A 25827-nucleotide genomic window follows, 5' to 3' on the forward strand; every position below is an offset into this window, starting at 1 on the left:
AGGCTTTAGGTCACGTTGCTGTGAAGCCAGATCCACAGATGTGTTGAGAAGATCTCCAAAGACTGTTTTTACGGCTGTAGCCGTTCTGAGCTGTAAAATGCTGTCCTTATTAGTGAACTCACAGTTCTTCCTTAATTTCTCATAGTTTAAACCCTTGTGCTATTCTACGGGGTCAAGGTGACCATTGACGTGTTCTCCCTACCATGACAAAGGTGGATAAAGTTGGAAAGATTTCATGTAATCCATGGATACCAATGAAGATCACAAATCATTGAAGAAAAAAGGTTCAGAGCACTGTCTAGTGGGTCCAGATGACCCAACTTCCAGTGGTTAAATGTGGTTAGGCCCTCAGAGGACTCACAGATAGGGGAGTGTCAGAGACTTTACTAAATGATTCACAAACAGTTGATTCCTTCCTGATGTCTGCAGATGCAAATTAAAGGTTTAGCATATTAAATTGTATCCTTTAAACTTTTTTTCCTTTTGCCAACAGTTCCAGCCTTTTGTGTGCTGGTGCCATTGTAGCCAGGAAATTCTGAGGCCAAAAAGCATCTGCAGACATGTAAACATCATAAACTAATTCAGATGAAGTATTCTAACTTCCTGTTACTCATTTTAGTCTCCATCTTTTTCTACAGTCATTAAAAGAGAGAAATCTTATATGACCTAATTATGGTTGACCTCTTCTGAGATGCAGGTTTTTACGGTTACTGGTGTTGAGGAAGCTTATTAAATTGTCAATAAGATTTTCTTTACTTTCAATCGTTCACATTTGTGAAAAAATGTCAACTATAAACCTTTGTAAAAGAATTTAAACGTATCTAAGGCTCGTGGTCTATAACGTTTGTGTTTGTATCTAGTTTTTACAGTCGATGGTTTATCCTCGGAACTATTTGTGTGAGGACCGAGTGATGAGTCGAACGTTTGTTGACAACGGACCTCACCGCTGAATTCTACTTCCGGTCATAGAGTGCGCGGGTGTTATGGCCTCGCTTGTTGAGCCGGTTCCGCTACTCGGTCTGTGTGACGGAGAACTTGACCCGAAACGGTACCGCTCCTCATTCCGGACCAACAAGGTCGGAGGTCTGCCGGACTGGCTGCCGCTTATCGCGAGGCCGCGGCCGCGCTGCGGACTCTGCGGCACGCCGTCCGCGCTCGTCGCGCAGGTCTACTGCCCCCTGCAGGCGGCTACGTACCACCGGAACCTCCACCTGTTCGCGTGCAGCCGCGGAACGTGCAGCGGTCGCCCGGAGAGCTGGACGGCGCTCCGCTCTCAAAGCCTGGAGGCGGAGATGGCCGCAGCTCGTGGCCCGCGCCCGGTGCGGGGAGCTCCTCCTGCGGCCACGGACTGGTGCGAGCAGGCGGACGACTGGGGGGTGGAGGAGGCTCAGGAGGAGACAGAGTCCCGTCAGACTCAGAGCGAAGGTAGAAGCAGCGACAGGCGCTGGTGGATGAGGATGTCTGTGACCGTCCAGACAGCCGTTTCTCCAAATAGTTGCGGCCTTTCAAAGAGCTGATGGACGCATTAATTTTACACAACAATAACCAACATGAAGGTCATGTTAAGCAGACATTTTATCAGAAAGAAAAAAGTTGTCACGCTGAGATTTGAATCGTTTTTCTTGTATAAATTAAAAATGTTGCTTAAATTGTTTTATTTTCAAATCCACTAATTTCCGATGAGCTGTTGACTGATGCTCCACTGAAGCTGTTGTTTGACGGACATGAGGCAGAGTTTCTTCTGCATGAAAGCTGAAAGCTTCCAGATTTTTCAGTGTCTGGAGTGAAACCGTGTCCAGATGTTGATCCTGCATCTGGGCAGCGTGAGGAGCTCCCGCTCTGTTGAAGCTGCTGCTGCCGCATGAACTGAGGACGTCTCTTCTTCCATCAGATGGCGAGATGCTCTTCAGCAGCCACATGCAGACCCTCAGTCTGGAGGAAGAGACCGACGCCCACGTCTTCCGGCCTATGTTCATCAGCGTGGTGGAGGAGTCTGAACTTTATGAGGATGAGGAGGACCTGGAGCACGCCAAGGAGCTGCTGAGAGAGTACGAGAGGAAGCAGGGGGCGGTGACGGAGGAGGGGAGCGACGGCGGCGGGGCAGAGAATTACGAAAAGACCAGAGCCAAGCATGGGGACGCCGTCTTCTCCAGATTCATGAAAAGCATCTCCTGGTGCCCACAGCAGGTCCTGCGCTACTGCCGCGGGGGGAGGCCTCTGTTCATCTCCTCCGCCCCCTCCAGCATGGCTCAGGCGCTCCCCCGCTGCGGCTCCTGTGGGGGGAGCAGGACGTTCGAGCTGCAGCTGATGCCCGCTCTGGTCAGCCTCCTGCAGAGGACAGAGCGCGCCGCGGGGGCGGAGCTGGAGTTCGGGACGGTGCTGGTTTACACGTGCACTAGCAGCTGCTGGACGCCCGGATCGGAGCTGGCTGTGGAGGAGTTCTGCTTCGTCCAAGCGGACCCAGACCAGCAGCTCTTCCAGTGATTCCTGGGTCAAAAATAAAAGTCCTGTGGTTAAAGCTGCTGGTCAGGAGTCGCCGTCTCTTCTGGGATCCTCTGTTTTTCTGTAGATTGAGCTTTGAGAGATTCCAGACCCTACAGATGTAGCCCTGATGGAGCAGGTCAGCGCCACAGGAGTGGGGGTTAAAAGAACCGCCAGAATCAAAGCTTCAAATGTTTTATTTGAACTTAGAACTGAAATCTTTTAGCTTCACGTCACAGCAGATCTGCCTCAGCAGCAAACATGAAAAGATGAGCCTGAACAGCTTTACTTTCACAGGACCAGAACCAGTGTATCAAAAATAGTTTTTTAAAATCACATGACCAAAAAATAAAGGTCTTTTCTCATTTTTATGCAACTTTGGTGCCTGGTAGAAGGCTGCGTTTGCGTCCAATCCCAGTCCAACTTCACGGCGGGACGACTCTTTGGTTGAAGTTCCTGAGACGGGCGAGGGAAGAGGGGCGGGGCGTGGCGTCACCAGCGCTGGGGGCGGGGACAGCAGGCACTTGTAGATCCGCTCCGTGCCAACAAACCATCTGAGGAAGCTACGGCCTTCAGCGGGATCGGGAGGTGGTGCGACTCCGCCCCTTCTGGTCACAGGTGGGGCTCCACACAGCCGCTCAGGGCGCCAAAGTCTCTGTCGATGATCTCGTTCACTACAGGAAGCAGCACAGACCACGTTTGTTATGGACTCACCGCGCTCTGCCACCCACGTTCAAGCAGCCACCTTCAATGTGAACACCCACAATGCACCTGCTGCTGGCAGGCCTCTTCTATGCTAGAAAACGCTTCCACCTCCAAACGTGAACCCTTTAACGCCACAGAATTATGGAATCATTGCAACTCTTTGATCATTTACGCAAATAACATCATTCCAGTGCTGAAAAACAACCACTTTAACCAGATCGGTGGCCTTGTGGTAGAGCGTCCACCCTGAGACTGGAAAGTCGGGAGTTCACAACGGAGTCATACCAAAGACTCCAAAGAAGGGACCCAATGCCTCCCTGTTGGACACTCGACACTAAGGCTACGTTCACACTGCAGGCTGAAACGACCCAATTCCGATTTCTTTGCCCCTATGCGACCTGTATCTGATCTTTTCATGACAGTCTGAACGACACAGATCCCATCTTTTCAAATGTGACCCAGACCACTTGGGTATGTGGTCCTGAATCCGATACGTAAAGAGTCAATAACATTTATTCTGGGGGAAACCTTCTTTTATTACCGTTCTCCTTCCTCCCTAACACAAACATGAATACGCCCCCCACTGCCCCCCTCATTCTCTACCTCCCTGCCTGCGCTCTTCTCTTCTTTGTGAAAATAAATGTAATAATGCAAAAAAGGCTCAGCTGTTGTTGTTGACATCCATTGCTAACGTTAGCTACTTCCACAAACAACAGTGACGTCGTTCCCCGTTGAGTACTATTCTGCGCCATGCGGGTCACTTCTGGGTCATTTCACGTCACACAGGAGATCACAAAAGTTCACATTTAATTGGAAATGTGACCAGCCTTGCAAAAAAATCAGGAATTGAGCATTAAGCCCTGCAGTGGGAACGTAGCCTAAGATGATGGATTGGAGGTGAACCCACCGAAAGGTTCCTGCTGTGTCTGCAGCCCCCCCCCAGAGGAGGGGGTCAACAAACGGCTAACGGGACTTTGGCTTGACTTTAAAGCTGGGAATTGGCTGGAATTACATTATTTGCCCACCCCTGGCCTAAAGGGTGAAAGAGTTACATCAGTTCAGAGTGTTAAGGCCCGTACACACCGGGACTAATATTCGCCAGGCGTTATTCGCCAGCGTTTTTCGCCACGTTTTTTGTGTTCACACCCAGGCGATTTTCGCTGACGATGAGTGGAGTGAACATGCAATTTCATTCCCTGACATTAGATGGCGCTTAATGTAAACAGAAATACTCCTGTACACAAGGTGGCGCTGCGCAACTTTAGGCTTCTTAAAGTCGCTTTTCATTCAGAAGAAGAGAGCAAGTATTTAGGCGCTTGTCAGAATCAAACAAAGAAAACATGAATATTTCAAGCACCAGTAGCTCCAACTGGTGCTTGGTTCGGGGATATTTTAGAATGTCCGTCATTATTTCTTCGCGGCAGTGTAGACGCTACTTGGCGTCTATCTTCTTCGCTGGTATATGTGGTCAGAAAGGCAGTTTTGTGTTTGAGCGCCCCCAAGTTGTGTTTTACTGTAACTTCAGAAGCTCCAGACACGTGTGCAAAAGCGCCATTCTCATTGGTCGAATAGATTTCGACGCGACGCGTCGAAAAAAGAAATCGAACCTGAGGCGTTGTTTTTTTTTGACGCGTGGCGTTTTTTCGCGTCGGTGTGCACACTCACATTGGTGCCCTTTGTTTAGTCACGAGGCGTTAAACGTCGGCGAAATTCGTCCCGGTGTGAACGGGCCTTAAAGCTGTGTTCTCCCTGAAGCTCTGCTGACTCTGTTGACACAACAACAGATGGAGCGGAGTCTATTCATAGGTCAGTAGTGAAACGTGAAGCTCAGACGACAGCGCCACTGAACTCTCTGCTTTCTTCATGCCTGCGTCACACTACACCACGGAGACAGTCCTCTTCCCTGACAGGAAAGCTGAACACGTCTGCATCTGATGGAAGTAAAAGCCGCTTCAGACTCACCATCATCCAGCGTGATTTCCTGCAGACCCAGGGGTTTGGGGTTCGCCCGCTCCTCAGGCTCCTTCTTGATGCACGGCACATCTGCAGAGGCGGGAAGCGGGGGGGTCTTCTGGCAGCCAGCGGGAGGTTTGAAGGTGCCTCCTACACTGGTAAATGTAGGGTGGTAAGACTCCCCAGGGGAGGGGGGGGGGGGACAGGTTGCAGGGGGCCAGAGGAGGCCTCGGCGGAAAGCGAGGTGATCGGAGGAGGGATAGGGAGGAGCGGAGGAGGCATGGCTGAGGTCTGAAAAGGAGCAGACGTCTGAGGAGGGGCTGACGGAGGAAACAGAAAAGACTCCAGCGGATGGGAAGTGGGAGGAAGATGATGGAGACGAGGGGAGGAAGACAGGCGACACTGCATCAGGAGGTCGTGAGGAGCAAAACATCCCAGATCCGGCAGAAGATCTGGATTCTGGCTGGACGTCTGAATGCAGGCGGCGTGCAGAGCAGCCGGATCGTAGGGGGACTCCTCTTTGACCCCAGCATGCTGACGTCTGACTGCAGCCACGTATGTGAAGCTCTGCATGAGGCTCCTCCTCCGTTTCCCATTGGAGACATAAAACTGAACATGGAAGGGACAGGCCGCCCTCTTGCTGTAGGGAGGGATCTCCACCGCAATGCCGGACTGAAACACAAACACCGAAAACGGAGTCTTATTCGTTGTCTTCCACCAAAAGGAATCTTAAAGTTTTCTTTTTCTTCCAATAGGAATTCTTGGGAAGACCAATTTTCTTTCCCCAGTGGCAGAACTCCCAGAGAATCTACCGATGGGGTTCAAACCTTTGACTTCTTTCTAAGAGGCTTTTCTACAGCAATGGAAAAACAAAGACATTTCCGATAGAACAGCTTTTAGTGACGACCGGAAAACTCACAGGTCAGCATCAAACCAGCATCCACTGTCACAGATGCTCAAACGCAAATGAGTAGCTCAGGAGGATCCCTTGATCCTCTGTGCTCCCTAAAGACAGGGGGGTGGGCATGTACAGGGATGGGGCAGACATACTGGGGGTGAGCCTGTGGGTACAGCAGGCTCTGGTTTCACTTACTTCACTGCACTTTTCAGGCAGGAGTCGAGCCTCCACCTCCCACAGGGATCTTCCATCTGACGGAGAACAGACAGAAACGTCAGGGAGAGCCCACAGACTGCAGAGGAGTTCCTGAACAGGAGCGGGTCTCACCAGGCCCCCTTTCGGTGAAAAACACTCTGGACTGAGCGGAGAAGTTGGCTCCAGCGATGAGCAGCTCCTCTCCACCGTCCACAGAGCCGCTGGCAGGACTGAAGCTGTCCACCTGAGGAAGCTCCTGGCCTGACCGCTGGGCTGCAAAGCCACGGTTTTTTCAATCACACGGTGTTCTCACACGTTTACTCACAAGTTCAGAGGTTTGGGTTAAACTGCAGGAGAGGGGATATCCAGAATGTTCCTGCCTCAGCAGAAAGGGACAGAGCTGAACTCACAGCACTCCACGGGGTTGGACGCCGTCTGCAGCCACAGCGTCCGGTCGTCCTGCTGCGGCAGGGCGGCCCTGAACACCACACGCACCCGCGTGTTCTTCCGCCCGACGTCCGTCTCTCCTTTCTTCAACTCGATGTCAGCGTTACGCAGCTTGAGGATCCCAGCGCAGTCGATGCTTTGAAAAAGAAGCGGACGCCGCCAAAATGTTGAATTCTTCACCACCACCTGACACCCTTTAGAGTTGTCCTCAAATGTTAACACACAAGTGTTGAGACACAATGACCACAACATGCAACTCATTCACCAACCTACTACATGAACAGTTCCTGCTTTACACTCAAATTACCGTTCTAAAACACACCTTTTTTAAATCCATTCCCGGCTTTTGACACAATTTTCATGCAGAAAGTATCTTATTTTACAAGGAACACACTGCCATTCAAATATGACTCATCAAACAGCTGTCACAGTTTCAGGATTGGCACTCAGAGCGTTAGCATGAAAGGGCAACAGGTGTGCGGTTCCGTTTTGGACCAATGGAAGCCAACATTGGGAACGGAGGCAGAGCCAGACGAGTGAGAGGAGGAGGAGGAGGAGCAGGACGAGGAAGGCCAAGGACCCTGATCTCTGATGAGATCTGACACACTTTGGTTGATCATGTGGTCAACCGTGGTCTAACAATGAGGGGGGCTGGGCAAAGAGTACAGCCACATTAGAGCAGGGACACTGTAGCATCCATCATCCGGACTATCCGGAATGAGAAAAAGTAAGAAATCTACTCTCACTATAGAAAATTGGAGTACAGCCTATTACTACAGTACCCCGTATTTTGAATACAAGGATGTAGATGGAGATTGATGATCCACTGCTGTTATTATTATTATTAAAAGATTTGTTTTTTTGTGATGATCAGAGTTTTTATTTCTTTTTAAAATCGGACCAAAATGAAGCATCCCTGGCATCCCCCACCCCTTCCCACCGGGCCGCGGTAAAATCCCCAGGGGTTGACCGTCCCGCAGCCACATTAAGGTTGGGGAACACTGCTGTATATCACTACAGTACCTCGTATTTTGAATATACAGGCATACGCGCGACACTACATTAAATGATACATATTTCAATATGGAAATCAATGACTGTGCTTCACAATAGTGACCACTCTGTGTCTATTTCTGAAACTGTTTCAGAAAGGTGGCTGCAGAGGAGCACCGGTTCATCCTCATTGATGAGGTTGGGTTCAGCGTCACAAAAAGACGAAAGAGGGGAAGGAATGTCATCGGCCCGTGTTCAGCTGGTTCTTCTAAATGTCTGTTCATATAACTTAAACAACTAAACTTTTTCTTTTATATATAAATGATATTTGTGATATTTCTAAGTTGTTACAGTTTGTTTTATTTGCTGATGATACTAACTTTTTAATATTCTGGGGATAATCTGAAAACCTTAACTAAAAGTATTGAAATGGAAATGATAAAACTCAAAATGTGGTTTGACTACAATAAACTGTCTTTGAATCTAACAAAAACAAAGTTTATGGTATTTGGTAATAAAAACAAAACAGAAGTCACTTTGTCCATTGACAACGTAAACATAGAACAGGTGTCTGAATTTAAATTTTTAGGGGTTATGTTGGACGACAAATTAACATGGAAATCTCATATATTTTATGTAAAAAATAAAGTAGCCAAGAGCCTTTTTGTTCTGAACAAATCTAAATATGTTTTACCATGTCATATTATGCACATGTTATATTGCTCTTTGGTTTTACCTTATTTTACATATTGTATTGAATTGTGGGGAAATACATATGAAACTAATATAATGCCCTTAATTCTACTACAGAAGAGAGCTATTCGAATTATTCACAAAGCTAATTTTAGAGATCAAACAAATGAACTTTTTATTAAGTCAGGCTTATTAAAACTTAAAAATTTAATTGAATTGCAGACCTTATTAGTTATGTTTAAAGCCAGAAACAGAGATTTGCCAGAAGACCTACAAAAGCTTTTTATTTTTACCACAGGAGAAGAAAATCATAGGAGAAAATTTGATTTCAAACAACAGATTGCTCGAACAACATTAAAGCAAAAGTGTTTGTCTATAGCAGGGGTAAAAATGTGGAATTCCCAGGAGAATCAGTTAAAAAGTTGTCAAAATATGATTTAATTTAAACGGATGTATAAAGCCAAACAAATTAGTTTGTACAAACTTGACTGTTGAATGGAATGTTTGGAATGTATGTATTAAATGAATGGAATGTATTTACTGTGTATTTGAACTGTATATGGTGAAATCTGAGCACAGCTGATGGTGTGAGAAATGTAAATAGGATGCAATGTTTAAAAGGGAGCAGACAATTATAAGAATTGTGTTCTTCAATTCTGCTCCCTTCTAATCATGAAAATGTTCAATATGTAAGAGAAACATGTAAACATTTGAACATCAATTTTCATGAAAGGAACAAATAAATAAATGAAATGAAAATGAAAAATATGATGGTGTGTGTCATTTGAAAACCCAATCCCACTGGGACAGGAAATAACGTTGGTTTGAATGTAAAGTTTCATTTTGCAGGAGAATTGAGGGGTTTTGCCCATTGGATTTGTGTGTAGGAGGCATGCTTTCAGAAAATGTGTGTAAAGAATTGAGAAAAGCTGTAAATGAACCCAGACAGGATTTGGTTGGATGACAGGAGGTTCCAGGAGTGACATGAGTTTTCTTTAATCATTTATGTACTTAAGGTGGAAATGTTTAGAGTTGAGTAGATGTGAAATATAAAACTCTCTGCTGCTTCGTCAAAAGCTGTCCTGATCTTTCTAATGGAAGTTTGGTACGTTTTTAGCTGTAAAGGTTTTCCTGACTGTGCAGCACAGAGCTGGACTTGTGCTCGAGCGGCTGCGGTTCTGCTCTCAGAACCAAAGCCGAGGCTGTTCCCGGTGTCATCCTACCTGGCAGACATGCTTTTCTCAGGAAGCAGAGGGATCTCCAGGACCTTGGTTCCACCCAGGACTTTCTCCTGACAGACGGTGGAGACGGTTTTCCCCGTGACTCGGTGGACCTGGTAGAAGGAATGGGGACGAAGGTGGCGGTCGTCCGCGGTGCCGATGAACAGCAGCAGGCTGACGGGATGCTCCTGGTATCCACTTAACTGCACACACACACACAAACACACACATCTGAACAACAGGGACCTGTCCTCACACTGTCCAACAAGGCTGGAAACCCTGCAGCTTCTGTCTGATGAAACAGAGACCATTTGACAGCAGAGAGCAAAGCAGCACATTCAATTCTGGACTTCAGAAAAGACTGAACGTTTCAGCTCTTTGTCCATCAATCAGAGTTGTCACATGTCTGAGCTCATTGCATTTCTGTGATCTGATGATTGCTGGACTTTTTTGAAACCAGTCGAGGCGGGTAGGATGTAATTTAGCATCTCTGATGGCTTAGCATCTCTGTAGTCTCATTCATCCTCAGTCTTACTTCCCCTTTACGGTTTTCTGGACCCGTTGTGCATGTTTGATGTTTGTCACATAAATGATTCACATCATTTTACAAACTTCAGCTTAACGCACAAACTGAACAAAACACAGTGCAGTGACTCCCCCTGAACCACAGAACCTCAAAGAGTTTTTTTCTCTTGCTTGCTTTTTGAATCTACATCTGGGGTTTCCTGTTTCAGACACTTTGTGGGCGGAGTCTGTTCCCTGACTTCTGGCTTGCTTGTGGGTTTCAAAGTCTCCAGACGGAGGAGCGGTGAAGCGGTCGGGCCTGAACGTCCTGAACGTGTGTCCGAACAGGGATACCTTCCTGCTTTAATGACCGTCCTTCAAAAAAAATTTGTATTCTGTTAGACCCTTTCAGTTACGGTTCTTGTCAAATGAACCCACTGGATCCAGAACCAGGGCTTCAGGCGAATGCTCACATTCACAAACCAAATCTGTCCCAACTCCAAAACCTGGATTTTGGCATTTCAAAAAACCAACTGTATATGTTTTTGAGACTTGAACGCTGAGAGCCGGGACTTACGGTGACGACAGGGTGCCCCCCCGTAGCTGCTTTAATGGATCCTCTGCTGCCCTCCGTCTCATAATGCGCTCGGTGGTAAGACCTGGGCTGGACCTCCAACTTCAGCTCCATCTGCTCATAGTGACTGGGCAGTGGGAAGTCCAGAGGAGGGGGGGACCTGGTCCTGAGAAGACACAGAAGAGCCGTCAGCCTCTGATGGAGACAAACTGGACAGACACCAGAGTCCTTCCTGGGGGGCTCTGTCAATGCAATGCAATGCGCAGGTCTTCACTGCAAACCCCAAAACACACACTTTCATTTCAGCTCAAACGTATCGTACATGACATTAGACGCAATGACATTTGAAGCAGAAAAACGTCTTTGACGGTTTAGAAAAGTATATGTAGATTATAGTAAACCTTTACCTGCAATAACAAGAGAAAGATTGACTTGATTTAGGATTGACGTTCATTCTGCTTCTGTCCAATGTCACCAGTTAACATGTGTTGTCTTAAGCTACATTTGATCAAAAAAAAAGAAAGACAAGATTCCGTTTTTGCCACGTTTGCATCACCATCATCATCATCAGATGTTGAGCTTTATCGTCTCATCTCTCAGAGGAAGTGGTGGTCTCTGACTGTTTGGGATCATCGTTCTCACACCGCCTGCCTGCATGGTTTTGACTGAAGCCTGCTGCTGAGTCCTGCCCTTCCAAAGAGCTCGGGACCTGAAGACTCGGCCAGGTAAAGTGCCCCCCCCCCACGGACAGAGATGGAAATGGCAGAGCGAAGACTCATTTAGAGGACTTGATGAGCTGAAGTCGTGGACTCCATCCCCTGAAGGAGTTTAGGGCTGAACGCTGCATCCATCCATGACCGATAAACAGGAAGCTGATTATCTCGTGCGTTTCCTCTGGTTTCCCACAGTCAAAATGATCAGAGGTTGGAATTTTGGCCATATTCATGTGTATCATGGCTGCTGTGGGGGTAAATGTCGGGCCGCTGGGCCCCCACCTCACTACCACCAAATAAGAAAACTGGCACGCAACAGAGAGGAACATGACCGTCATGTGAGGACAGCAGCTTCACGCGTGTCACTCAATAACTGTCCTCATGTTGCCACAGCAACCACGTTCCTTTTCCCACACCAACGCCGTTCTCTGGCCTTTTCAGAGCCGGGATGTCACAGGGTTCCTCATGGCTCAACCAGCAAAATCCTCTTCTAGTCCGTAGAAGAGTAAAACTGGGGGGGGGGTTCAGCTGCATGGTTTCACAGCAGATGATCTTCCTGGCGGGTTTACAGTTGATGCTCGCACAGAGGTGTGTGGTCATGGGGCAGCAGTCCCTCCTCAGATGCTCCTCTGGAAGGATTTGACCCGTCGAGCCTGTCAGGCATCACAACCTGCTGCTGCCTCTGCTTTGGCTCCCAGTTTTCTGTTTAAACCAATTATCTAAACATTTAACCCTTGTGCTTTCTTGTGGGGTCCAGATGACCCCACTGCCAACATTAGTATGCCTTGGGAGTGGGGTCATCTGGACCCCACAAGAAAGCACAAGGGCTAAAGCCGGGGTGTCAGAATCCAGGTGTCGAGGGCCAGCGTCCTACATGTTTTAAAACCAACGTGCCATAGAAGCTCCTTATTGGCCAAACACACCTGATTCAGGTAACCAGCAGCAGAGATAGCAGGATTTCTGGAAAACCAGCAGGAGGCCTGGAGTCTGACACCCCAGCTGTAGATCCTTCAGGATCCATGGAAAAAACTTCCAAAAACCTCCGGCTAGGAAGAACATTCAGTAGACCTGCAGCCTTTTCACCTGTACAGTATCCCCCTCGTGTTCGCAGGGCTTACGGAGCCAGAGAGACCCGCGGATACAGAGACCCGGCCCCCACCCCCCGCGGCTGAAGATTGTCAGCGATCCTTCCTCATCAAAAAGCCTTCAGAAAGATTTCTGATGCTTTGTTAACATTGATTACAGCACATTGGAATATTGCTTTGCTTCATGATCATTATTCTCCATGGTTTTCTTCTGCAGAGTATCAGGAGATTTTCCGTCTGTTTCCGGGTCAACTGATGTCATTTCTTCATGCAGGGACACAAACTTCGGTTATAGCGATTCAGGAACCAGCTGTGAAATATTCTTTAGCAAAGACGACGAGCCGGCGTGCTGTTCACCCCCCCCCCCCCCCCCCCCCATCACCTCCTTTAGACGCATAAGTTTCATTCAAGCGTCTTGAGTTGAATCTAGGGAAATCTACGGAATAAGCGGGGAACACTGTACTCACTTTCCTGTGGCTTGCAGTCATTTGTACTTTAGGGCAGTGATTAGAAATCATAAGCTTTGGTTCCTTCTCTAGTTCCTTGTTGTTTTGTCTTTTAGGTTTAAATCATCTTTTGTGTCCGGCTCGTCTTTAATCCTTGGATATCATTTTCCACTCTGGAGTTTCCTCTAGCAGCTTTCGGGCTCTGGTCATCTGGTTGCTTTGGTTGACCCTCAGCCTGTTCAGCGGCTTTCCCGTGTTTCTTGGCCCGATCTTCTCATCCTGACGCTTCTGTTCATCTTTCAGGGTTTTCTGTTGTTGTGTCCATGTTTCTGTGGAGCAGTGTCCTCTTTCCTGACCCTCCTGACCTGGCAGGAATCAAATTGCAATTGAACTTCTGCCGATCCCTGTAAAGTGCATTGAGTGACATTCCATCAGTTTCAAGCCTTCCTGAGACCCAAACACCAGGCAACACTGAAGCCTGGACAGTAGGCACCAGCACACGTCTGCATACAAAGAGGTCCAGTCAAGCATGAGGGACAATGCTTTTGCTGAGCAGCAGCTGCACAGAACAACACCCATAGAGCTGTGAGGGAGGGTCGTCACACAAAAGACTCCTGCAGGATCTTTACAGGAGACTTTCCGGACTTCTGCCTGTCATTTTCATTAAACAAAATTCATAACAGACTTCAATGCAGACCTGAACAGTGGAGGGTTTCCAGGTTTGGGTTTGTTCCAGCTGAAGTGGGACGGCACCTTCAGAAAGAGCTCAGCGAGGCCCTGCTGCTCCCGGACGTCCTCTCCAGGAGAGTCTTGGTACGACTCAGCAGCTGCGTCTTCTGGACTGTTCAGGAGGACAAACTGGCTTCCTGTTTTCCTCCTGGTCTTTGAAGGCACATCAAGCTCCTGATAGCCGTACGTCAATGGGGGCCCAAGGGCAGGGGGCCTTCCCAACCAGATGTCATCTGTCACACTGCCCCGTGGAGAGGTGCCTGGGGTGGGGCTGGCTGAGTGATGAGGGGAGGGGGAGCGAGTGTGGGGGTCTGCGCTGGAGTGGCGTCTCTTCCCGCACGGGGAGGAGGGTCTGGATGACGGCCTGAATGAGAAAGGAGAAGCGTTAGAGTTCAGTGGGTGAAGTTCTTCTGACTGTCTCACATTTTCTTCTTGTCACTTGCAGCTGTTTATCCCTAAGCAAACATCTAACCCGGGGATTTTTTTGGAGTCAAAAACCCAGCTAAGCACAGCTGTTAATAAAGCCCATTTTAAAAGTGCAGATTTCAGAGGAAAACTGCAGATGACCCGTTCGTTGGCATACATGTCATCTCCTGTAAAAGAGGCACGCTTGGTTGTGAGCGGCTCCTCAGAGGAACGGAAGGATTTAGCTTGAATGCTGCCGCCGTCTCTCTACAGCAGCAGCACGTTTTAACAGTTTCTCTATTGATCCTCAAGAACTTTGACACTTCTCCTCCTCACCTTGGTTCACACACAAGCCGACATGAGGACAACCGAACTACCCTCAAGCTACAGCCGCCAAAGAATCCATCCATCCACAACAACGCCCCATCTAAGGTTATTGAGGTTTCTGGGGCCAAGCTCAGCTCTCACAGGATGGAGGCAGGGTACACCGACCGGGTCAGTGTATCACAAGGCCACACACACCAAGACTAATGCTTCTCCTCATTCAGTGTTAGTGTCCTCAGTCAGACACCAACTCGGATTACAGATCTCTTCCACAGAGGGTGGAGTGTGTGAAAAAAAGGAAAGCTTACCTGGAGCCGGGCCTGCAGTTCAGCCAGCTGTCCTCTGTGATGCTGGCGCGAGGCGAGTGGCTCGGCGACTGCTGGGGCGACAGTGATGGGCTGAAGGCTGAAGGATACTGGTACTGCTGCTGCCACAGCTCCACCCCGAACGCCCCTCCCCCACAGCCCGGCGACCCCAGAGGTGACCCGGCTGGAGAGCCAATAGCCAGAAGAGCAGCATCCCTCAGGTCCCCCTCCCCGTCGTCGGAAATGTGCGAGAAGGACTCACAGGAGGACAAGTCTGACATCCAGCTCTTGGAGGAGAGGCTGCTGCAGGGACTTGGGCAGAGCGTTGTGTCGCGATAGCAGGGGTCCAGAGGCAGGTACAGCTGACCTCTTGACCAGGATGGCTCAGTGTACCCCCCATCTGCTCCTCCCATTGTAAAAAGCTCTTGGCTAGGGGCAGATTCCACAGGATTGCTATGAGTAATGGAGGTGATCTGTATGCTGGGGCAGTCGAAGGCTCTGGGGGTCCCCTGAAGGCCATGACATGGGTCCTGGGCTTGATAGCCAGCATAATGGTAGCCTGCTCCTGCAGGTAAACATGGGGGGTAGCCCTGCAGCTGCTCAGCCAGACCCTGTGTAGACGCTGGAGGAGTTTTCCCGCTCAGATCTGGAGCTGTGAGGAGAAGCAGATCGCTGTATGTACTGTTAACAGAACTTTACCTTTCAATGATTTTACAGTCCTTGTTTTTTCTTTTTTATTTAACTTGTCCTGTCCAACAGCTGAGCAAACAGATGAGAGCTGAAGACCTCTAGTGTTGGACATATCCTACTGTTACAGCAGGGGTTATGAATCTCCTGACACAGCAGAAGCATGTCTGAATAAACCCCTTTTGTAATCTAGGCCAAACTTTATGTAAGAGTTAATGGGCGACGCGGTGTGCATTATCACTTTTTAACGCACGCCGTGGAAGCCTGAACAGACGGTTGCTTCCGCGAAGTGCATTAAAAAGTGATAATACACACTTCGAAGGCCATCAACCTGCTTATACCATGGTCACTTACAAAAGAAATAAATAGTAACCAGTTTTTATTGCGTAATTCTTGTTTTTTTTTCCAATTACGTGGTGCGGCAAATGTTACGTGGTGCGGCAAATGTTACATGGTGCGGCAAATAAAGCATGTTGTCACGGTAATGTGACAAGGCTCTGCACCACCGCTGCAGTCAAGATTCGGCCATATAAAGCAATAAATCTATGCTGATGATCACGATGTGTTACATAAAGCATCAGTTCAGAGAAAGTTCTCCTCTTACCGCTTGTTTTTGTCCAGATGATGAAGATAAAGGTTGTTTTAAAGAAGCCGGCGCATTGATACAGAAGATTTCAGATAGGTGACCGGAACTTCTTTTTGGGGCGTGCGGTTATCACTTTTTAACGCACACCCAGTAGCCAATCAGATTCGAGTATTCACCCGGACCATGGTATAATCATCTTTAACATATTTGTAACCGTTTTTTTGTTGTTGGACCGGACAGAAAAGAAAAGGAGGGAAGAACAGAGAGGGATGTTAGAGAGGGGGGGTGGGGGGTGATTATAGAAGGGGGGTAAAACCATGAAGCAGCATAAAGCAGCAAGTTGCAGGATGGTTATAATCATTACGATTAGGTTCAGATGTAATACAAATCTAGAAGGGGTGGGGCCTGTCCACACACACACTGATTTGATCTTGAGCTTGAGTCATGGCATCTGGACTTAAAATCCAATTTCTTGAGACGATTCACCACTCATCCCAGTGGCTTTAGTGTACTGATAGATGTGAACCTCCACTAACAGGAATCATGGTGTCAGTGCATTGAAATGTATTGTAACAAACGTCACATGATCTTATAAGAAGACATCATCTGACCAGCAACACTGACCTACAGGAACTCTACAATGCATGTGCTGAAAAAGCCCTTCTCTTCTGATAACGCGATTTGCAGCTGATTCTTGTCACAGAGAGCGTAGGGAAATGCCTGCATTATACTGGAGTCTCTGGGCTTCTATCAGAGCAGCAAAGATTCTTCGTCAAAATGGATAATACCAACTATTTGAATGTGCTTTTATGATGGGTGAGTCTTTATTAAAGAAACTTGTTTAGCAAACGGCAGATAACCATCAGAGCAAACTAAAAGCTAAAGTTAGGCATGGCTTCCTCTCAGCCTGTTCTCTGTCTGATAACATGAAGCTGTCTACTCAAGAAAAGAGACCTACAGTAACTTTTACTGATGATGCTTTGAGGCTGTTTATGGTAAAACAGCTGCTGGCATGAGCGTGACATTGTTAATACTAAAACTGAAAAACACAATCATTGTATAAGAAGTGAAGAAGCTTCATTTATAATGTGAGGACAAATCGAATGGATGTGGTTGAACCTGAGGAGAAACGGATGCTTTCTCCACCATTGCTTTTTGATAAAACTATGTTCTCACCACCCAGTCGTGTTGAACAGAACACTTCACCATTTTCACACCTCTGCTTTCCTGTAGTTTTGGTTCTGTCCCTTTGGGCAAAGGGGGGTAAGGATGAGGAGACTCTGTAACTATAGCAACTGGACCATTTCACAAAGAATGTTTACTTAGAGATTGAAAAACTAGCATTGATGCTGAAGATGAACGGCTGATCTACGGCTCCAGGCTGATCCAGTTTGACCACGTGAGAGGACTTTCATGTAAAGTGTCGATATGCCCTTTATCCATTTCATGTCTTCTAACTAAACAGAATGTCACTGCACTCCTGCCAGCTGTTATCCTTGGGAGCCCTGCAGCTGTAACTGCAACAGCGACGGACGGTGTGAAGCGTTTTTAAAGGATATAGCATAATGGAACAATGAATGGCAAAGGTGGAAAAGAATGGCTGACTAGTACTGAAGGAAAGTCAGACTTCAGCCATGAATTGTGACACATGCAGCATAACATGAGATCAATGCACAGTCATGCATGCCTGCAGAAAGCTGCACAGCTGCTGGAATTTATCACAGGCTGGGCCTAAAACTGGGCAGCTCTGACCCAGAAGTAAAGCGACCTCTGATCGCAGGTTCCAGACCATGCGTGCTGAAGTTCCAATGAGCAAGACACGGAACCCCACATTACCCCAGGTAGCCAATACTGTTGTTGTGAATGTGTGTGTTCATGGATGACACATGCAAAGTGCATGCAGGAAGGTGAAAACCCAACCCAAGCACACACCGAAAAGCTTTCTTTCCGTCCTCAGACTGCTGTGAACCCTTCATAACCCCCCGGGGGTATGTTCACACTGTGGACCTCAAATGCATTCACTGCAGCGGGTTCTCCCACACTTAGGAGGTCAAGCATCTCTGCTGTGTGAGTAACAGCAGCAGCTGCACACTCCAAAGCTCCAGAGTAAATTTGGAGGCAGATCACCTCCAGCCGTTCAGTCCTTCACACAGGTGCAGGCAGTACTTGCCGCCACTTTTAATGCCGTTCCGTCTGTCTCACACGTGCGGCTTGTATGCAAACATGTCCGAGCGCCAACTGCGATGTGCTTCAGCGCTCACAGCTTTCTTCATAAATAACACTAAGTGCAGCAGAGGGGTGAGGTGTTGCATAACTGTCACCCTTCAATGGGGGAGGGGGGGGGAGCAGCGACACCCTGCAACAGCTGGGTGTCACACAGCAGCACGAGAAAGCAGGAAGTCAAACCAGCCAACAGATAAGCAGGGTGTCATGTCTGTCAGGCCGGAGCACAAACAGCAGCAGCAGCGGCCTGGTCTGCTGTACCTGTTTGTTCGTGCACCGCCCACCCCCGGATCAAACGCTGCATTTCCTTCCTCAAAACACACATTCATGGCCAAACGTTTGGAGCAGAGAGATCCTTACCAGTCTCAGAAACTTAAGGACGCACAAAGGACGTGATGGCCGATGTTTTAAAATAGTACCCGACATTTAAACCTTTATTGTCAGTAAATAAATAACAATAGACGTACCAAAGCCAAATCAGCACTAATTAGAACAATAAGGCGCTTCCAAAACATACATCTACTCCACTTAAAGCTCAGTCAACAGAACGAAAAGGCAAATAAAACACATGAGAGCGAGCAGCCAATACAGCCCCCAATTTTGGGGGCTGTATTCGCTGAGAACTGTAGCGCAATAATCTTTCAGTCTCTATATTCCCTAAGAATTTTTTTAAAGTTCTTAGAACACCACCTTTAGTCCACATTTGAGTTTGTTTCCTTGAATAGTTAGTTGTTTTAGCAGGCGTGAAAAAAATGCAAATGTGAGTTTTTGTCCTCTACAGCAGGACAAAAACGTGTTTGTCAGTCATCTGAGAGAGGTCTACAGTGTTCACCATAAATACACTTCAACTATGAGAGACAGGGGTGGGGCTGGCTGAGTGATGTAAAAAAGAGGAAACCACATACTACAACTTTTAAAGAACTCGTTTATATAATGGAGCAGAAAATAACAACTTAGTCAATAACTAAGTTCAACTCTATACTTTGTAATGAAACCCTGGTATCAATGACAGATGAAGGTTTCCTGCAGGTCTTCACCAGGTTTGCACACATTGCAGCTGCTATGTTAATCCATTCTTCCATGCTGATCTATAAAGCTGGGATGTTTTAGGGCTGTTGCTGGAAAACACAGACTTTCAACTCCCTCCACAGATTCTCCATTGTATGGCGGTCTAGAGACTGGCTAGAACTCTGCTGAACCTTGAAACGCTTTTTCCGTGGGCACTCCTTTGTTTACCTGATGATGTGTTTGGCTTCATCGTCATGCTGTAAAATCCAGACATGTTTCATCTGTCATCAGGCATGACCCATTCATCCTTTCCTTAATATGGATCAGTCATCCTGGGCCCTTTGTAGCCCCAAACCATGATATTTCCACCTCCATGCTTCACAGTGGGTTTGACGAGTGGCGTTCATACCAAAGAGTTTCATTTTGGTCTCGTCCGATCACATGACCTTCTCCCAATTCTTCTTGATCATCCAGATGGTCTCTGGAGAACTTTAGATGGCTCTTAACCTGTTCTGGTTCAAGCAGGGGAACCTCTGGACAATGTTGTGTGTTACTATAGTAAACTTTGTGACTATAGTAACACAATTCCTTCCTAAATTTTTCCATAGTAGTTCAGAAACACAATGACTCTTTTTCTGAATCACGCCCCTACAGGTGCTGCTGTTGTTGCCCACAAGGGGCATTGAAGCCCCCCAAGAAGATAATGGAGTCCCCCATTGGGGCACTTTCTAGTACCCCTTCGAGAGACACCAAGAAGGCTGGGTACTTCAAACTGATGTTCGGCCCAAAAGCCGACACCACCTGTCCCCCACTCGTAGGCAAAAGGACATGACCCTATCGTCCTCTGGGGTGAACTCCAACACCTTTTAAGCCTTGGGGCTCACAAGTAAGCCCACACCAGCCCACCGCCTCTCACCATGAGCAACTCCAGAATAGTAGTGCAACCCCTCTCAAGGGACTGAATTTTCAGAGCCCTGGCTGTGCGTAGAGGTGAGCCCAACTACAGTATATCTAGCTGGTATCTCTCAACCTCTTGCACAAGCTCAGGCTCCTACCCTGACAGAGAGGTGACATTCCATGTCCCAAAAGCCAAGTTCCATAAACAAGATTTGGGCAGTCAAGGCACCCCCGGCGACTGCCACCCAAACCGCATACTTACAGGCTGTAAGAGAGGAGCCCCAGGCACTCGCCTGTAAGCCCTAACCCCGGGCCTGGTTCCAGGGTGGGGACCTGGTAACACCAATCCCGGCAACGTTACAAAATATTTGGTTTTATTCTCATCAAGGGGTTCTGAACCCCTCTTTGTCTGGCTCCTCACCACATCATTTTGGCAGGTGTAGAAAAAAAATGCAAACTGCGGCTCTCTTCAGGTCATTGAGCAGTTACCCTGTGAAATTCTGGACTGTTTTTTCATGGTTCTCCTGATCATTTGTTCTCCACCAGGTAAGATCTTTCATGGAGCCTCAGGTGGAGGGGGATTGTCAGTGATCTTGTATTTCTTCCATTTCCTAAAAGTTGCTCCAACAGTTGATCTTTTCTCTCCAAACTGCTTGTTTATGATAGATTAGTTTATCCCAGTCTTGTTCAGGTATATATATTTCTCCCAGCTGTCCTTTGACAGCTCTTTAGTCTTGGTCACTGTGGAGAGGTTCCAGTTGTTTAAATTTGTAAATGATACATACTTATAAAGCACTTTACTACATTCATGGGCAGGCAGAGCAGGAACCGAACCTGTGATCTTCCAATTCAGGGTCAACAGCCCAACTTCTGCACAGCGGCCTCACTAAGGGTGTGGACAGGTGTCTTTTATACCCAGTTCAAACTGGTTACATTAATAAAGATAATAAGCGGAGGATAAAAGAGCTTCTTACAGAAGTAGCAACAGGTCTAAAATGGACAGAATTCTTCTTTTATTGTAGGAGCTAAATGATTATTTTCTAAACAAATATACAAATAAATTATTTATAAAAATCATCTAATGTGATTTCCTGGACTTTTTCTTCACGTTCTGTCTCACAGAGTGTCTCTGTTATGACCGTAACAGACCTCCCATCTTTTAGTGGAACAAGTTACACAATCTGTGACTAATCAACTTTTAGCTTGACTGTACATACAGTTGAGAAAAAAAAAAACATTTGATCCTTTGCTGATTTAGTAGGTTTGTCCACTTAAAAAGAAAATGACAATCATCCTAATGGTAGATTCATTTCAACAATGAGAGAAAGAAAATCACAAGGACAATCAAGAAACCGAATTTACAGATTTCATATAATTTTTTTGCCTTTCAATGAGGGAAATAAGTATTTGATTTAGTACTTTGTCGCAAAACTATTGTTAATAAGTTCAAGTTCAAGTGAATTAATTAATGACGCCTTAAAAAGATCGCAGTCAAACAAGGCGCCAATGTGTGGAAAGACTTGAATTTCGCAAAGTCATGTGACCATCCAGTGTCTAGAATGTTCTAAGAATGTTCCCTTTGGATTCTTTGGATGTGGAAAAAACAACAGTGGTGAACTTTAGGAAACTAACATGTGAATGGATTTGACATTCATTCTAGTTTACTTGTTTGTTTGGACACAGATTTCATTTACACTTCATGATCTGGAAGAAATCCGAGAATCTGGAAAACTTCACCGTTCTGTCCCAGGTATTTCTGTGCGAGTCTCACTGGTGGAAGTTTGGATAAAGATGATCTGGATCCATTTTAGGTTGAATGAATGAATCGAAACGTTCTGAATGAGCCAATATCGATGATGAGTTGTATCTTCAACCACAAATCATGATATGAATCGAATTGTTAAAACAAATTGTCACACCCCTACTATTAAATCCTTCAGATCTGGTGGCTGTTGCTTAGCAACTCTGAGCTTCAGCTCTCTCCATAGGTTTCCTATAGGGTTGAGGTCCGGAGACTCAATGACCTGGATATGCTTCTTCTTCAGCCATTCCTTGGTTGCCTTGGTGGCATGTTTTTGGTAGTGATGGGAAGATTGATTTCGTGTTCCGGAGCGTTTCCAAACTCTAGTGGAACTTCTGTCTTGTTCCGAGCTCTGACCAAACTGTTGAGGTCATGTGACCATTTCATTTCGCGTTCCATCGTGTCAAAAGCTGTTCCTAATCATCTTGGTTGGTAATTCAAACTCCACAGAAATAAAATTCAATGAAAGAATGTGGCAATCTTGTTGATTTAAAAATGTCATGCACAATTTTACAAATAAAAATATCGCAGTGGTTTTCTTCTTTCCTCTCTGTTTTTTAAGACGAACTTTTGTCTCTTTTCTAATTGGTGGTCAATGATCACCGTATATTGGCAAAGCATTTTAAGAGCTTCTCCAAACGATGTTTACAATGGTCTTTTACGCAGTTTACCTTTTGCTGTTTCATGGAAAATCTTGTGCAATTTTGAAAACAATTTTTCTTTTTTTACTTTTTTCTGCGAAGGTTTGAAATTGAACAAGTGTATTATAGCTCTCTTAAAAGAGCTATAATAATTGTAAAATATAACGCTTATAAAAGTTCCTGGATTTCACCAATTGCGGGTCATTTTTAAGAATGTAACTCCGGCAAGAAACGAGTGACCACCGTCTTTGTGACATCTTGCCTCTTGTAATTGTTAAATATCAAGCATTTGAAGAAAGATATGGAAGCAAGTAGAAAGAGTCCCAGATCAGCTGTTGGGGGTCACCGAGCTTCTGACTCAGCACTTCTTCATCTCCATTTGAACACAGTTTGGTTAGAATAAAATGTATTTTCATAAAAAGAAAAACAAGAAAAATAACTTTTGATAGCTACAACAATCTTTGAAGTTTAAAAAAGAAGAAACACATGAAATATTCTATTTTATTTTGTTCCAGATTTTTTTAAATATTTTTTTGCCACTGTGGTGAGGTGTTTAGAATGTTCTACAAGACTGAATCATTTGGAACATTTGTTCTCCCAATCGTTCTATTTCTGCCATCACTAATTTTGGGCCATTATACTGTTGGAATCCACGACCAGTTTGAAGCCTCCTGGCTTAAGGACGGAATGAGGTTCTGACGGTACACGGCTCCACCCATCCCTCCATCCACACGGTGAAGAAGACCTGTGCAGAAAACACCCCAAAGCATGATGTCTCCACCTCCATGCTTGACAGTGGGGATGGCGTTCTTGGGGTTATTGGCAGCATTTCTCTTCCTCCAAAAACGACGTTTTGAGTTGATGAGCAAAGAGCTTCCTGTTGGTCTTATCTGACCTCAGCATCTTCTCCCAGTCACTCTTGCGTTGTAAAGTCGTACCAATTGCTTTTTTTGGTGACTGAAGTTCCAGCTGTTGTGAGATCATCAACTAACTCCTGCCGTGTTGTTTTAGGCCTGTTATTACTCTGTTCTCATGGAAACTACACCAGGTCAGATCTTGTTTGGAGCCTCAGACCAAAAGGTGGATTGATGGTCACGTTGCAGCAACAGTTGTCATCTTAACCCTTAGCTTTGTTGTCCTTTCTGGTCTGGTGCAGGTGTAAAATCTTCCACCTTAAATCCACTGAACATCTTTGTTGGAGAGTTTGGAGTCTGACTGATGGACTGATGCTGTGGACAGGTGTCTTTCTACAGGTGATTAGTTAAACAGGCGTCTTCAGTTCAGGTGACAGGTTGATCAGGAGAGTCTAACTGGTTTGTGTGAACCAGAACTCTTAATGGTCACTAGGGGATCCAATACGGATTTCCCTCAATGAAATGCAAATATAATTTATATAAATTCTTTAAAAGAAATGTCTTGATTTTCTGTCATTGTTCTAATCAATTCAAGATTAAGATGGCAGACTGTCAATTTCTTTTTAAGGGGGGGGAACTCACAAAATCAGCATCAAATACTCATTGCCTCCACTGTACTGTTATCAGAATATCACTTTATTACAGGACTTTTTTGTGCTCATGTGAAATTGCCCTGAATTGGTTCATATTCAAACCTAAATCAATCCCAGTTCCTCCTGAAATCAGATATATGAGTTTTATTCTCGGCTCTTTAAAATCTATTCTGAACCTCGTAACTATAATATTAAATGTTGTATGCCTGTTTTGGAGTTGATTTTTGTTTTTCTTTCTTTCCTTTTCTTGGTAGTGAGCCGGGACAGACCGTCAGAGGGAAAACTTATTTCTAAACCGTGACCTAAACATAGACATCTTTTGAATAAAATAGGAGGAAACGTCATTAACAAACGGCTCCACCTGTCTTAGTTCAGTGGTGTTCTGCGATATGACAACAATGGGACCTTGTTATGTTGTCATCTAGATTCTCTCACGAGTGAGAGAAACTAAAGTTTTTTGGTTTTTCTCCTCCAAAAGTCATTTAAGAGCAGCAGCGACTGTAAAACAGGCCAGTGGGTGTGTTTGCGCGGAGTCTGACGTGCTTTTATTTTTGCATCTGCGTGACCTTTATTCTGAAGATTAGTCATGACAACTGTCCGTGATGGGCTGCTTGCTAGCTCCGTTTAGCTCCGTCTCCTTGTTTGTACCCGCGGCTGAAAGCGACACGTACCTGCTGCCTGCCTGCCGTCTTCCTCAAACATCAGCCTGAAGTCCAGCTCCTCGCAGCAGTTTAGGGCCGACATTGGCGTGAAGAAGGAACCGCCAAAACGAGCGGTCCTAATAATAAAACTAAGCTTTCTTACACACTTCCAATTCCATTCGAATAAGCAGAACTCTGACGGAGCCGAGACCGCTCTACGGCATATTTATGACAAAAGTGGCTGACTACCAACTACACGTCTCCTCAACACATTTGCGCGCATCGCAGTAGTTCACAGAAGAGCAAACAAACTTGTTGATTGCGGTGTTTCTTTTCGGTTGCTGCGAGTTTTACTCTTCTCAAGCTTGATCCTTGTGTTGCTTTCAAGTCCCCTCGTAAACTTGAACACTCCGATGTGATGAAAAGTTATTTAAAATAGGTTATTGCTGTACTCGTCTTTAATCTATTTTTTTTTTACATTGAGCCTTTGTGTTAAATTTGTTGAAGGCTGTGTATTGAATTACGCGTTTCCTTCGCAGTTTGAATAAAATAACGCAAAGTAGCAGCACAGCTTCCTGAAAACTAGCGGAATAACAATCCCATCGTCCTTGAAGCTGTCATTGGCCCGCCCCACGGTGACGTCACTTGGCATTTTGTGTATGAGAGGCCATGTCTGAAGTTCGATGACAGACTCAGAGACTTCAGTTTCAGAAGTTTGGATTTCTTCTTCTTGTGATAAGACTAATAAGAGAAGACTATTTAAATGCTCCCTGAAACCGCATAGGCTGCAGCAGCTGATTTTAGAAGATGGAGGAAACTAGAACAACACAAAGTGACAGGACTGTCCAGAATTTCCATCTAAATATTAACAACCTACTTCATGTCCTTATTATTGGACAATGCTAAAAATGCTCTGAAACTCTTCAAAATTCTGCAGCCAGAGTCCTGAGGATCATGTGCTGCCTTTGTGAAGTAGAATTTAAAATGTTTTTACAAACATTTACACTTTTAAATAGTGAGGCAACAAGCTTTCAGATGTTTCCCACAGCTCTAGCATTCTGCAGAATTACTCACTCCAAGAATCTCTCAAACTAGGATGAGGGAAAGTCTTCAGGGATCAGGCTCTTCTAGTGGTCTTTGGACTTTACAGTATTTCTTGAAAAAAA

General features: G+C 46.0%; 2 protein-coding genes and 1 long non-coding RNA gene across 3 annotated transcripts; 2 read left to right on the forward strand and 1 right to left on the reverse strand.

Moving 5' to 3' along the window:
• The first annotated feature begins 919 nt into the window (after nt 1-919).
• On the forward strand, nt 920-2852 carry pdcd2l (programmed cell death 2 like). Its single transcript, XM_023955572.1, has 2 exons — nt 920-1425; nt 1892-2852. Exons 1-2 carry the CDS (start codon nt 984-986, stop codon nt 2482-2484), a joined length of 1035 nt encoding a protein of 344 aa, XP_023811340.1. The 5' UTR covers nt 920-983; the 3' UTR covers nt 2485-2852.
• LOC101172896 (nuclear factor of activated T-cells, cytoplasmic 3-like) lies at nt 2661-25687 on the reverse strand. Its single transcript, XM_023955570.1, has 10 exons — nt 24692-25687; nt 14674-15322; nt 13605-14000; nt 10667-10829; nt 9589-9788; nt 6643-6815; nt 6365-6505; nt 6233-6288; nt 5149-5811; nt 2661-3155 (listed from the first exon to the last, which is right to left on the reverse strand). The coding sequence occupies exons 1-9, from the start codon at nt 24762-24764 to the stop codon at nt 5290-5292; spliced, it is 2373 nt and encodes a 790-aa protein (XP_023811338.1). The 5' UTR covers nt 24765-25687; the 3' UTR covers nt 2661-3155; nt 5149-5289.
• Nucleotides 6822-8898, forward strand: LOC111947517. The gene is made up of 2 exons (XR_002873383.1): nt 6822-7669; nt 7828-8898. It is a non-coding gene; the product is annotated as an uncharacterized LOC111947517 (long non-coding RNA).
• Nucleotides 25688-25827: the final 140 nt, after the last annotated feature.

This window comes from Oryzias latipes, chromosome 6, assembly GCF_002234675.1.
Source record: "Oryzias latipes chromosome 6, ASM223467v1".
In the NCBI taxonomy this organism is placed as follows: Eukaryota; Metazoa; Chordata; class Actinopteri; order Beloniformes; family Adrianichthyidae; genus Oryzias; species Oryzias latipes.

What these genes read in the sequence shown, in the direction of transcription:
- pdcd2l (XM_023955572.1), top strand. Translation starts at nt 984, where the DNA reads ATGGCCTCGCTTGTTGAGCCGGTTCCGCTACTCGGTCTGTGTGACGGA. An exon ending in CCGTCAGACTCAGAGCGAAG is followed by an intron (nt 1,426 to 1,891) that starts GTAGAAGCAGCG and finishes TTCTTCCATCAG; the next exon opens with ATGGCGAGATGCTCTTCAGC.
- LOC101172896 (XM_023955570.1), bottom strand. Translation starts at nt 24,764, where the DNA reads ATGTCGGCCCTAAACTGCTGCGAGGAGCTGGACTTCAGGCTGATGTTT. An exon ending in AACTGCAGGCCCGGCTCCAG is followed by an intron (nt 14,001 to 14,673) that starts GTAAGCTTTCCT and finishes TTTCTCATTCAG; the next exon opens with GCCGTCATCCAGACCCTCCT. An exon ending in TGCCTGAAAAGTGCAGTGAA is followed by an intron (nt 5,812 to 6,232) that starts GTAAGTGAAACC and finishes TTTGTGTTTCAG; the next exon opens with TCCGGCATTGCGGTGGAGAT.